The sequence below is a fragment of the Oncorhynchus keta genome, chromosome 5 (assembly GCF_023373465.1).
Source record: "Oncorhynchus keta strain PuntledgeMale-10-30-2019 chromosome 5, Oket_V2, whole genome shotgun sequence".
NCBI lineage: Eukaryota > Metazoa > Chordata > Actinopteri > Salmoniformes > Salmonidae > Oncorhynchus > Oncorhynchus keta.
The window spans coordinates 20,978,831-20,993,012 of record NC_068425.1 but is presented as its reverse complement, the minus strand read 5'-3'; the positions used below and the strand labels follow the sequence as shown (position 1 = coordinate 20,993,012).

Below are 14,182 nucleotides of genomic sequence, written 5' to 3'. Positions count from 1 at the left end.
TTGCAATGCCTAACATAACAAAATGACCAGTGCTTTCTAAGTTGATGATTCATTCAAACACCCATACGTATATTAGAGCTGATGCATACACATAGGCCCATATATGAGCCAAAGCCCGATAAAATAAATAATAACAAATACAAAAAATAAAATAACGGAATTAAAATAATGATTGTGCTGTTATACAATACATAGCCTACAGCATATTACGCACGGCAGGAAAGCATTTTAAAAAATGAATTAAGAGGTCTTTGGTGCCTAATTGTTCTAGCCTAGGGCTGTGGTGGTCATTACGTTGTGTCAGACTGTTATTGTCATGGAGGAGATTGAAATGCACAGCGGTGAGATATTCTGTAGCTAGAGGTAATGTCTCAGCCTATTCATTATGAACATAAATGACAATTCCCGATATCTAGGCTATTCAAAATCAAATACAAATTGGGGGTGGCTATCTCTGTAAGCCACTCTGCACAATCAATGAACCAACCACATCGCCTAGGCCTATATGTTCTCTCCCAGACTCATGGATAGACAGTTTGGAGTGTAGCATAAGGTAACCAGTCCATCCAGTATGTATAATAATACAGTCCACACTCAAAGGCCATTACTGTAATTGTTTTAATTTTGGAGAATAGTCTAATAGGGTACATACCGTTTTGAGATTCTAATTAGAATAGATCAATACAGTACAATGGTCCGTCCTGTTCTTCATTCACAATTGGTGATGACATAATTATGCATCGTTTGCTTCCCCTCCCCTTCTCCCAATCATACATACATACACTTCATTTATTTAATCTGTTGTTATATGTGTGCTATTAGTTTCAGTTTAGGTTCAGTTTTGAGGCAATTATTAAGGTGATTATCAACTGGGCACAGCGCCTTCAACTGTCAGAAGAAGGAGTGGAGCAGGCCCCACTGTCGGGAGGAGGGGTGGAGCAGGCCCCACTGTCGGGAGGAGGGGTGGAGAAGGGCCCACTGTCGGGAGAAGGGGTGGAGAAGGCCCCACTGTCGGGAGAAGGAGTGGAGCAGGCCCCACTGTCGGGAGGAGGGGTGGAGCAGGCCCCACTGTCGGGAGGAGGGGTGGAGCAGGCCCCACTGTCGGGAGGAGGGGTGGAGCAGGCCCCACTGTCGGGAGGAGGGGTGGAGAAGGCCCCACTGTCGGGAGAAGGAGTGGAGCAGGCCCCACTGTCGGGAGGAGGGGTGGAGCAGGCCCCACTGTCGGGAGGAGGGGTGGAGCAGGCCCCACTGTCGGGAGGAGGGGTGGAGAAGGGCCCACTGTCGGGAGGAGGGGTGGAGAAGGCCCCACTGTCGGGAGAAGGAGTGGAGCAGGCCCCACTGTCGGGAGAAGGAGTGGAGCAGGCCCCACTGTCGGGAGGAGGGGTGGAGCAGGCCCCACTGTCGGGGGAGGAGGGGTGGAGCAGGCCCCACTGTCGGGAGGAGGGGTGGAGCAGGCCCCACTGTCGGGAGGAGGGGTGGAGAAGGCCCCACTGTCGGGAGGAGGGGTGGAGCAGGCCCCACTGTCGGGAGGAGGGGTGGAGCAGGCCCCACTGTCGGGAGGAGGGGTGGAGAAGGGCCCACTGTCGGGAGGAGGGGTGGAGCAGGCCCCACTGTCGGGAGGAGGGGTGGAGCAGGCCCCACTGTCGGGAGGAGGGGTGGAGCAGGCCCCACTGTCGGGAGGAGGGGTGGAGCAGGCCCCACTGTCGGGAGGAGGGGTGGAGCAGGCCCCGCTGTCGGGAGAAGGAGTGGAGCAGGCCCCGCTGTTGGGAGGAGGGGCAGAGGGGGAAACCATTTAAAAAATGACATGCCTTCCTAAAACTAATTATAACACCAGTTCTGTTTGTGATATTAAGATTCTAACAACGACAGTGTGTTATATAGGGTTATTTAGGAAAAGTCCAGGACTGAGGGGGCATGACTTATATGGCAGTGTATTTTTTTTAATGAGTAGTCCAAATGACTGCTTTAGCAGTTCTAGTGTTGTCCTTCACAACCTTGTCAACTCCTCATGAGAGATGGATTCAGGGAATAGTTCTTTGTCCCCTCAGTATGAGTGAATGAATTAAATCTTTGCTGACTGTAATGAGATCAGCAGTACTTCTACAGCGTGACAGAAAGGAGTTAGACTGTTGTCACTGACCCCAAAACAGTTCCAGGCGACAACAAAATAGCTGTCAATTTGGGACGCCAGCAATTTCAACTACTGACATGGCAAATCACCTTTCCCAGAAACACCCCCCTTAACCTGGGGTGTTGTGTGTATACATGTGCATTTCAAAGCTCATCTCTTCTGCTGGTGTTAGTGTTGGCCCTCTGGCGTGCCGTGTTCATGTGTGACCACACACTCCTCCAGGCCCATCTGCAGCTCTTTTATTTACATACCATGGTGCTACTCCCCATGCCAAGCTGGCCCGGGCTCCAAACCCCAGACTCCCCACTGGCTGAGCCGGACAGGGAAGACAACACATGGGCCTCAGGTTTCACTCTACTTCATCTCAAAGGAAAACATTGGAAGCCTCAACTCTTCATTCTCATGCGTTAGACCATGCATGTTGGCGTTCCTGTCAGCCATTAGGACGTAGCTTGTTGGAGCCTAGAGGGCCAGGAGAAGAGAGCAGGCCCAGATATGATGGAGAGAGAACAATCTGGCTCGTATCTGTGCTGATACGTGTCTGATGTCGGCGTTATCTGTCTCCTGATAAGAGTGGTGTGAGTAAAGCCCCAGGCGTGGGGCAGCAGGTGTGGGCAGGCAGTGAGACACTACAGTACAGCAGCGTACACATTCCTCTGGAGAGGCTGAAGTGTGTGAAAGGTCTGGATCAGTAGGACACTGCTTAGGGCAGGAGGGGAGCCTTTTCCCCTTGTCCCCTTGTCCCCTTGTCCCCTTGCTCTGATCAGAATTAATTTTTGAAAAACTGGTCAGGGATTGACACATGAGGCTACATGTTCAGCTAAGTAATTGCTCAGTTGTTTAAATAATGTTTTTCCCCTTTTATGAAAGGGCATTTGTGCTCTTTTTTTGTTGCTGGTTGTTTGGTTACTTGATTGTGTGAGAAGCTGGTTGTCTGTGTCTGGATCCTCTTGTGTACTAGAGGTGGTCCTGGTTTCCATGTAGGCTGTGTAATGAGTTGTGAATGGAACAGGAGGAACTCCCTGCTTCTCAGGCAGTACTCTAATCATCAGAGGAAGAGCCGGGGGAACGAGGGGAAAATAGAGTGCAGAAAAAAGAGAGAGGGGGCAGGGAGAAGTGGAGGGAGACAGAGAGGGCGGAGTAGAGTTGGTGAGATGGAGGAACACAGAGTTTAGGGACCTCTCTATCGCTCTGTCTCCCTTTCTCCCTCCCCTGGGAGGGGGCTCACACAATGGCCTAAGCCTCCCGCTCTTTGGAACAATGGTCTTGGGAAAGGAAGTGTAGAAGAGGCCCAGCTCAAGTCCCTGCTTTTGTTTCTGAGAGGTCCCCCCCTCCATGTCACAGCCAGATTGCAACGAAACACCCCTGAGGTCACTCACACACTTCTACACCTCAGGTTCCTGCTCACACAGCCAGTGCTTCCTCATGGTGCCTCCAGTAAAACTCCGGCCCCTCTTCTCACCCCCAAACACCACCCCGTGGAGGTGATGGGACAAACCGGAAAACTGCCCCACAAGACGAGGTATATTCCTCCCCAGAGAAAAACAAACACATAAACAAAGTGGACCCCCAGAGGCCTGGGAGGTGAACTGAGATGGGCTTGTCTCTGCCCGGTTGAGTTTGTGCCATTTCACTGTTTCCAGCAATGGGGTCCTATCATGTGCCAGTACAGTGTGCATGGTGGGAAAATAACATGCAGAATGAACAGTCATAGACACGAGATGGAGAGAGGAAATTTGGCTTAGTTTGTTAGCACTTTAGGAAAAATACTCAGCCACACCACCAATCTCTTACCCCTGATGTGTTTTTAACCTTGTGTTCTTAACGGCCAGACAGTTTGGACTCCTCTGTGTAGCTGCGTATACTGAAGTAATATGGGGTAATCTGGCATGGAGATTTCTGAGGGGCGATGACCATATATATATATTTTTTTAATACTTGTTTGCCACAGGAAGAAGCACTCAGCATTCACTTTCTCCTCCCTACTCGCTCTCTCTGACAGCACTTCCCCTTATAGTTTAAGTGCGAGAGTTCAGAAACTGTGGCTCTGATTGCTGAGGGATTTTCCCGCTCTTTGGCTAGGAGGCAGGTGTTCAGACAGGATGTGGACGTGTGAGCAGCAGCACAAGGGGCCTCAAGACACAGCAGTGAGAGTACTGCTTCCTATGATGTAACCAGGCAGGTGCAGCTACGCAGGTGTTAACTGGACCAGGTAGGTAGGTATTGATATATGGTTGAAATGCTATAAAGGTCAATATCTAGCTCCAGAGAGGGTTAGCCACCAGGCAAACTGAGGACCTAACTTTACCCAGTGGACTTAGCAGTGTGTGATGACTTTTCTCCACATGTAACTGTTGATTTGAGGAAAGTAAACAGATAAAACCGATCTGTGTTGAAATCTGTGTCTGTGGTCCACTCTGGCAGCGCTGCCTCTAGACGTGGGGAATAGCCACTCTGACGCCTCACAGAGCCGTTTAAAAACGACAGGGATCTAGGAACTGGCCAGGGGAACGGCCTCCTTTGTGTGCGACCCTGTCATTGTCCCAGAGCTCAGATAAGGCAAAAAATAATACCCCAGCACGCCGCTGTGACTTCCTGTTCCCATTTACTCAGCAGATAAGGCCCTATTCCCACTAAGAGATATGAAGGAGAGACTGAGGAGCGGGGTGGCGAAAGATAATTTTACTTTTCAATTGACATTACATCCTTGCTTTACTGTACCCTTTGTTGTGGCTGGCAACGTGACATTTTTGGTCCACAGCTCAAAAGCCAGTAAGCAAAACTATTCAACAGTGACAAACTTTTATTCTTAAACATATTACACTATTGAATAATGCAACAATTCACAAGCATGTATGTGCAGACAAAGGGTAGGAAGCATGAGTTTTTACTCACCATCTGGTTACCTATAACTACAAACATAGTTCTGTTTTTAGGTTATTATTTATTAACTTATTCCCGGATATCTTCTAAACTACCCACAATGCACTATTTTGCAACGTCATATGGAGAGAGTACTCTGTCTATTACCGAGTTCGTATGCTAGCTCGGTATCTAGCTCAAGCCGGCTAACGTTAGCATACTCATGCTCTTCACAGACTTTTCGGCTGTGATATCGAGTGGGAAACCGTTAGCACGGCATACTCTGGTGCCTTCTTGCCATGGGCTCAAAATGAAAGATAATCATACCTCTTTGCTCTGTAGTACCTCGTCTGTTCTCCTTTTTGTCTTTTGTAAACTTTTCAGCATTGGCCTCCTGAGTGGCGCATGCATCGTGGTGCTCGCTGTGCCACTAGAGATTCTGGGTTCGAGTCCAGGCTCTGTCACAGCCGGCTGCGACTGGGAGACCCATTGGTGCTGCTTGCTTCCGGGTTAAGTGGGCATTGTGTCTAGAATCAGTGCAGCTTGGTTGGATTGTGTTTTTGAGGATCCGTATGGGAGTTGCAGCGATGAGACAAGACTGTAACTACCAATTGGATACCATGAAAATTGGCTATTTAAAAACATTTTTTTACAACGGGCATGTTCTCTGTAGGCTACAGGAGTTTTGTAACCTTTTCTATCTTGGCTTAGTGCTAGCCTGCTAGCTGATATCTGGAATCTATTGCTATAGCTATTGGATTTCCCTCACTGACTCTCCATCGGCCTGGGGGAAGCGCCTGCCTCTCGCTTTGGTAGTTAACTCAGCTTGCACTCTTTTCAAAAAGTTTTACAATCGGATGGGTCCCAGCCATCAATCTGTACGTCTCTGCTCTCTCTTTGATTTTGATCTGTAGTTATGTTTTAGTTGTGTTAGTTCTCTAGTTTGTCTCAAGTTTTTACGCTTTGGCTAGGTGGTTGGCTAGGCTATTAGCTAGTTGGCTAAATAGATAATGTTAGCTGGCTGGTCAGCTTGTTTGCTAAAATAACATTCTTTGATAACTTGTTAGATGGCGTTATGTATTTCCAAATCATTGGTTTACTTTAATGTAGCTGTAGATGGCTGACTCATGCTGTGCTAACGTAACAATACATTCATAAAGTATTTGCTTGTAAGTTTGTGGAAAATGTTATTGAAACTAGTATTTGTAGTTATTTCTGTTGGAGTTAACATTATAGGGAATAGACTGGCTTGCCTATATGTAATCCATATAACACCACACACTTGGAAAAACATTTTCCGACTTGACTTTGTCGTTCTTCGGAATTCGGATTTGGTTTTATGTAATAACTTGAGAAATAAGAAAAGTGAGGTGTAACTTTGCAGTGGGACTTTTAATGCGTATACTAATGCCAATCCATATGTTACATGTGGTCCTGTGTATGCTACCTTCCATTTTAAGGGGTTTATTTTCTCGCCTGTGGAGATGGGCTTCCATAGTTTTATGTGGCTCATTGCAGTTACTGCGTCATTTTCAGAATGTAATAAGTAATAATTTGTCATTATTTGACTGTTTGAGTACTCACATGATTTTCTTTTGAGTTCTTGGAATAAAAATAACAGGCTATTTTTAGAACAGAAGGCCTGCGCTGGAATTTTTAAAACATTTCAATCTCTGGTTAAAGATTGACCTCCGTTCGAGCAATCAATTACTCATGTTCATCCCTAGAATGTAACAGGGATGCATTCCAGGTAAAAAATAAAACCCAGGTGAAATCTCAATAAAACGAGTCTCAGATATTCAGAAACATTGCTCTGCTATTACCATTTATTCTGTTTGTACCGCTCTGCTTCCAGGGGGTTAACTGTTTGGTGGGTGTCGTGATCTACCTCTGAAGGTAGCAGTACGCAAGTTTACATTTCAGTAATATGTGTAGCCGACTGTATTTTTACATAAAGTGTAGTAAGTGTGGCTCTAAGACGCTGCAGGTCCCGTCCCGTTCCGTCCTTAGCCATACCGCATGCAGCTTCCTGTGTTCCAGTGCCAGGCCTGTGAGAGCCCGAGGAGCACAGCGGAGCTATGAATTCGCTGGAATCCACCAGGCCTGATTGTGGACCCGGGGTTTCCGCTGACACTCTTGAGTCTTCAAATGGTGCCATCAGATCAAACACTTGTTCTCAGATGCTAAACAATCAGGCCTCCATAAGGCGAGGGGAGGAAAGGGCTTTCTTCAGCCCTTTAATCATCCAAGCAAGATGCTTCCTCGTTGACTGGTTCAGCTCCCAAGGAGGAAGATGGCCAGCTGTTAAACCACTACTGTAGTTCACCTAATTTGTCACTATTTCAGTATAATATGTCCTCGGGAACAGGGATGTGAAGGGATGTATATTCATCTTGGCATTGGTCCTCTTTTTACTGGTTTGAGTGATGCCAGTCACAGTAAGTCCTGTTATTGCGACAGGCAGATACCATAGTAGTGTTGGACCAAAACCAGCCATCGAGCCATTTAAAACCATACTAAACAGCCATATGGATTTACTCACAATTCATCTGGAAGATGTACATGTGGTGTTTTTTTTTTTAAAGGGTCCTTTAAAGCTATCAGGGTTTCTTTATTGAAACTTAAAGCTTGAATCTCAGGCATTGAGTCACATGGCAGGGAATATGGCATGATGGGACTGCTGACGTTTTTCACAGAGCAGTTTTCGACAAGGCCTACTTTTGAAAGCTCTTTCTTCTGTAACAGAGCTGTTCCTGTCTCACATTTTGGATGGATAATGGTGGCCTGAACTTTTGTATGTTCATTGCCTAGACCTAAGTGCAGTCATTTGAGCCCCAGAAACAAAATGGATTTTTGAGGCGTTGCCTGCTCTTTTATGGAAGAACATATAATCATAGTTTTGATACTAACAGTGGTTGTCTAATTTTAGTCTGATATTTTACAACAGATTCTGTTTCTGCCAGTCGCACCAGAGACACAGGCTGTGACTTGAATCCATGAATTTGTTCCAAGACAGAATTCTCAAATGTGCAGACTTTAGCAAAATCTCCCCTCTGCCCAGCATTCTTGCGGAACCAAATCTATGGTACGTTATACTTTCAGCTTTAAATTTTAAAAAGATATGTAGTCCTCAAAACGTTGTAACCGAACAGGCGGCGCTTTCCTCCCTCTCCATAAACATTAAAAAGAACTTTTAACAAATGTGCAGCAGATGAAAGCTTCAATGGGAAATTTGCTGCAATATTCAGCATTAGAAACTGGTTCCCGTAGTGAAGACAAGGCCAGGCAGCCTGTCCCGTCAGTCACATGCGGGTTTGATGTCAGTGTGTGCTGGTTACACGGCCAGCAAAGTGTTCTGAAAACTTTTTCGAAGAGGGGTTTGTGTTCCCATGACTTGACTGCGACACGCAATGTTTGATACACCTAATTAATTATGGAATTGAGGTCATAATCAAAGAGCCACAGAGATCCCCAAGGGGAAACTGGCTGTGTAGCAGAGATCTGGAATAGAAGCTCACTTCAAAGCACTTGTTTTGGGGCTGTTGAGGCTACCTTGGCCTTGCTCGCCTCCTGCTCAGACATAATGAGCAGTAGTAAGACGGGCTGTCGCCATGTCTCCACACGTGGGTGTATCCAGTGTCTGGGACTTCTTTCCCACTCGGTTCTGTGTTACCCCCCTGTGGCCTGCCCTTTGACCTCTCTGAACTCATAGCAAACAGTGACCCTCACAGCGGCTGACCCACCTTCAGACGCCATTGGAGACCAGAACACAAGTGCAGACTCTATCTTATGACCAGCTGACATGGATGGAGCTCTGCCTCACAGACCTCCATTACTGTTTCATCAGATGACAAATGCTTAGTGTCTGACATTAAACTGTATATCTACCGCTGGCGGTGGTGATTTTCATTTCAGGGACGATGACTGTGGCATCACACTGACATGCTGATTGAACGCAGGGCATAAGCTGCATGACTCTACAAAGCACAAACTTTGTTTGGAATTCACAGAATTGATAAGAATGTGCTACTTATCACATGCAACTGGTGAGTCTGTGCTTATGTTTGGAGAAATTGTATGAAAGATATAGAAGAGAGCTGGGGTGTCAGCAGGGCCAGTGAAATACACAAGGGAACGACCCTGCCATTGGTTGATCACGTCTTGGGAGGGCAGGAGATGTCTCCATCAGTTTAGTTGACAGGTCTGGACGTTGCCCATAGAGGCTGTAGGGACTTGGCACATTTCCAATGAGGATTTACCCCAGTGTTTTACCCAAAAGGCGCAGACTTTTCTGTTTCCATCTACGTGGGCCAGCACCTGTGTCTCACTTGGCCATGGCTCCAGCAGATCTGCTCTGACTTGGAGCCATGAGAAAGCAACAGTCTTCTTGAATGATGCAGAGGTTGTTGCTCGCCACACGTTTTTAGTGTCACAGTCCTGATGGAAACAGACTAACTAGAGGTTACGTTAACATAAAACACTGGCGACTCCCGGTGTGGGGCTAACTCTAGATGGAAAAGCACCATATGAGTCCCTGTGGTGTCCAGTGACATTCCTTCTTTTAAAGCCACACTAGGCTGATGGAGAGGCATCTCTATCAGAACATCAAAGGACACAGCAAGATCTCCTCCCTCCCTTTGTTCTCTGAACAGTGTATTGTCTCCTGACCTGGCCACAGAGGTCAGCCTGGGGTCAGAGGCTAATGAACTGCCTCGAAAGACGGAGAGAAAGGGACAGATCTATCAGGGACAGTTTGTTTGGGATCGCCACCAGGTTTTTGAGGCCTGGTGGGTGAGCTAGCTGGAGTCTCCACTCCACTGTCTGTCGCTCTCTCCTTAAACCCTGAACCATGACCCCGTAGCCCTCTAAAAAAATAATATATTTAACCTTTATTTAACTAGGCATGTCAGTTAAGAACAAATTCTTATTTACAATGACGGCCTACCAAAAGGCAAAAGGCCTCCTGCGGGGACGGGGGCCTGAGATGAAAAATAAGTGCAATATAAATATAGGACAAACACACATCACAACAAGCGAGACAACACTACATAAAGAGAGACCTAAGACAACAACATATCAAGGCAGCAACACATGACAACACAGCATGGTAGCAACACACCATGACAACATCATGGTAGCAACTAATCAGGGTGAGCATCTAGACCAGGATCTCTTAGTCCCGTGGCCTGCAGGTCTTCAGCCTTTCCAGAACCAGATGCTCTGTAATCTTTTAGAATGACTGAGTTGGTTCCCACAGATAATCTTGTTGAACCTGGAGATGGTTTGAGCTCGCAAGCAAACACATGATCATGAGTGAACTAATAATAGATCTGAAAAACAATGCTCAACCTCCAGATTTTGCACAACCAAAAAGCAAGCCACTCCAGTATACTACTTTAAACCATGAACTGAAGATGCACCATGAAGACACTTCCCTCCAGGCTTAAGTGAATAGTTTCTAGGTTAACCAGTAGCACAGTGTTTGTTCTAAAAATATCCTGAACGTATGTTGATTTATTTTCTGTCTTGTGTTTTTGCAGAGTTGTTGGGCTCCACGAAGAGACTGAACGTCAACTACCAGGATGGAGATGGGTAAGTGTGTGATGATGATAACACTGTCCTAAAGAACTGACTGACAACCTCTGTAAAAAAAGAATTAAAAGATGGCCTACCAATAAGCTACTCTTTCTGTATCTGTAAAACTGTAGTTCTAATGTATAGCTTCTACATACAAGTGCTGGGATTTTAAAGCTCAATGCATCTTGTCTTGGCTTGTGATAAACACCCTGCGTTAGTTTGCCTTGGGTTGAATCATGGCCTTCTGCTAAGTCAGCCAAAGCAGACTAACTGGTAATTGTGTCTGGAGGTGCGAAGGTGTCACTGCTGAAAAAGCTAATTTAATTGTTGTTTCTACTACTGCTTCTTGCCCAAAAGCAGACACACCACAGTCTACTAACCCCCCAGTTACCCTGTCTGCCAGTGGAAATGCTGACTGTAAAAATGTTCCCCTCTCGCTTATTAGCATAGGTCTAGTTTCTCCTCATCTATTTCTCTCTTTGTGGAGGGACTTGGATCCCATATGAAAGTTCTCACTTTCTCTGTTTCCTCTCTTCTTCCCTTCTCACAGGGTGGTGTGTTTTCACCGCAGATATTTCTGTCGGCTGCTAGAGCCATACTAATTTACACAATTGTTCTCAGTAGCTGATAGAATAGCACATTGATGACATTGGTGAGATCCCTTGGTGCAGCATGGCTTTTTTAAAGAGTCGCTCAGCTCCCTGTAGAATATGAACTAGTCAAAAAGTAGATCATACAAACTCTGGCAAAGTCTACAGCTAGACTGTCTGAGTTCAGATTGAGTCTGATAGGCTTAGCACACCCGAGATATCCAAATATAACTACCTCTTACAGCGCTCCCACATCCATCCAAACAGCCTTCCCCCTCCACAGACACTACTGGTGCCCCCTCACTCAGCCTAAATAAACAGAGTAACACAAGTGGCGATAAGAGCCAAGACAACAGTGGGAGACCTTTAGATAAGCCGTGCTTCTGAGATGGCTGTAAAACGGTCCAGAGAGCAGGACAGTGGTGCACCATATATCAGAGCCCAGGTCCCCCCCAGAACCACAGGCTCTGGCCATGGTTTACTGCTTGTTATGCATCTTCTCCAACCCCCCCTCTCTCTTTGTCAGCTCTCAGGGGCCGGGGGGGGGGCAGGGAATTCAGAGGCGGAGTCTGAGGGGGCCGGGGTCAGGGGTGGGGTTTGTCTGGCGTAGAGGGCGGGACTGTGGCCGATTTAGATGGGAGTGTTTACAAAAGCTGCCACACAACTCAATGCAGTGATGACAGTGTCCGCGTCCGGGAATTATATACTAGTGCACCAGAGAGGATAAACATGGCTGGAACAGAGAGGCCTGATGATGATGATACACTACATGACCAAAAGTATGTGGACACCTGCTCATTGAACATTTCATTCATGGGCATTAGTATGGAGTTGGTCCCCTCTCTTTGCCACTGTAACAGCCTCCACTCTTCTGGGAAGGCTTTACACTAGATGTTGGAATATTTCTGCAGGGACTTGCTTCTATTCAGCCACGAGCATTAGTGAGGTCAGGTACTGATGTTGGGCGGTTAGGTCTGGCTCACAGTCAACGTTCCAAAGGTGTTCAATGGGGTTGACGTCAGGGCTCTGTGCAGGCCAGTCAAGTTCTTCCATACAGATCTTGACAAACCATTTCTATATGGACCCCACTTTGTCCATGGAGCCATTGTCATGCTGAAACAGGAAAGGGCCTTCCCCAAACTGTTACCCCAAAGTTGGAAGCACTGAATCATCTAGAATGTCATGGTATGCTGTAGCGTTAAGATTTCCCTACACTGGAACTAGGGGGCCTAGCACGAACCATGAAAAACATCCCCAGACCATTATTCCTCCTCTACCAAACTTTACAGTTGGCACTATGCATTCGGGCAGGTAGCGTTCTCCTGGCATCCGCAAAACCCAGATTCATCTGTCGTACTGCGAGCTGGTGAAGCGTGATTCATCACTCCAGAGAAAGCGTTTCCACTACTCCGGAGTCCAATGGCGGTGAGCTTTACACCACTCCAGCCGATGCTTGGCATTGCGCTTGGTGATCTTAGGCTTGTGTGCGGCTGCTCAGCCATGAAGCTTTCCGACGAACAGTTCTTGTACCTTACGTTGCTTCCAGAGGCAGTTTGGAACTTTGTAGTGAGTGTTGCAACCGAGGACAGGCAAGTTTTACGCGCTATGGGCTTCAGCACTCGGCGGTCCTGTTCTGTGAGCTTGTGTGACCTGCCTCTTCGTAGCTGAGTTGTTTTGCTCCTAGACGTTTCCACTTCACAGTAACAGCACTTACAGTTGACCGGGGCAGCTCTAGCAGGGCAGAAACCTGACGAACTGACTTGTTGGTAAGGTGGCATCCTATGATGGTGCCACGTTGATAGTCACTGAGCTCTTCAGTAAGGCCATTCTAGTGCCAATGTTTGTCTATAGAGATTGCATGGCTGTGTGCTCGATTTTATACACCTGTCAGCAATGGGTGTGGCTGAAATAGCCCAATCCACTAATTTGAAGGTTTCCACATACACTATACAGTATATACAAATGTATGTGGGGCTGAAGATTAGCATGTCGGAAGAGTGTTAATTTGTGTCTTGCTGCTGCTGTGTGTTGCTCAGGTTGTGTGTGTGTGTGAATGTGTGTGCGTGCGTGCGTATGTGCGTGCTGCTCGGTTCTAATGGCCCCCGTGGGGACATGGAATTTCAAGTGGGGGGAAAGGTCTTTCATTATTCATCAGTGCTGTTGGCACTGCTCTGCTTTTCTCTCTAGCGTTAAACACAGACTATACTACTGCAGGAACCCGACCCCTCATCTTATCACTACAGCTCAGTCTCATATCCTATAGCTTAGTCTAGCGCTCCATTAGTAGGCCATACGTGATCATGTTGAAGCACAGCACACAGCAATTATGTTTACAACAGTAATCACTCATGTATATTGTGGGCTGATTGTTTTTCTAGAACACTTTGTTGTTGGGCAATCATGGAAAGTGTTCAGTCTGTCTTGGCAGTAGTGAGGGGGGATATGACTGGGCTCTTTAGTATGTAGTACTATGAATGTTGTTCAGGTGAAGACCTGTATGAGAGGATGATGAAAGGTTCTTACTCATCCCTTACTGTAGGCGTGGACATGGTTGACATACACTCAGTGGCCAGTTTTTATTAGGTTCACACATCTAGTACCAGGTTGGACCCCCCTTTACCTCCAAAACACCCTGAATTCTTCAGGGCATAGAATCATTGCTCAATTGGTTTCAAGGGACCTAGCGTGTGCCAGGAAAACATTCTCCACACCATTACACCACCACCCTGTACCATTGACACCAGGCAGGTGTACTGTGCCGCTATAAGCCTGTTGGCACAATTCTTTCCATATTCGCCCACTGCTGCTGACGGGATGTTTTTTGTTTGTCTCACCATTCTCTGTAAACCCTAGAAACTGAATGTGCGTGAAAAGCCCAGGAGGGTTGCCATTTCTGAGGTACTGAAACCGGCTTGCCTGGTACCACCGATGATACCACACTCTGGCTTAGGTCCCTTTTGCCCATTCTAACGTTTAATCGAGCAGTAACTCAATTCCTTGGTGCCTGTCTGCCTGCTTTATA

At 46.8% G+C, this 14,182-nt stretch overlaps 1 protein-coding gene across 7 annotated transcripts in view; it reads left to right on the top strand.

The window, feature by feature from the left end:
• The window catches only part of LOC118384802 (caskin-2-like), a 116,528-nt gene that overhangs the window by 33,186 nt on the left and 69,160 nt on the right, over window positions 1-14,182 (top strand). For all 7 annotated transcript variants that reach the window (XM_052519050.1, XM_052519054.1, XM_052519053.1 and 4 more), the window contains exon 3: window positions 10,534-10,585. In XM_052519050.1, coding sequence (XP_052375010.1) covers window positions 10,534-10,585 — 52 coding nt within the window. The remainder of the gene's footprint in view (window positions 1-10,533; window positions 10,586-14,182) is intronic.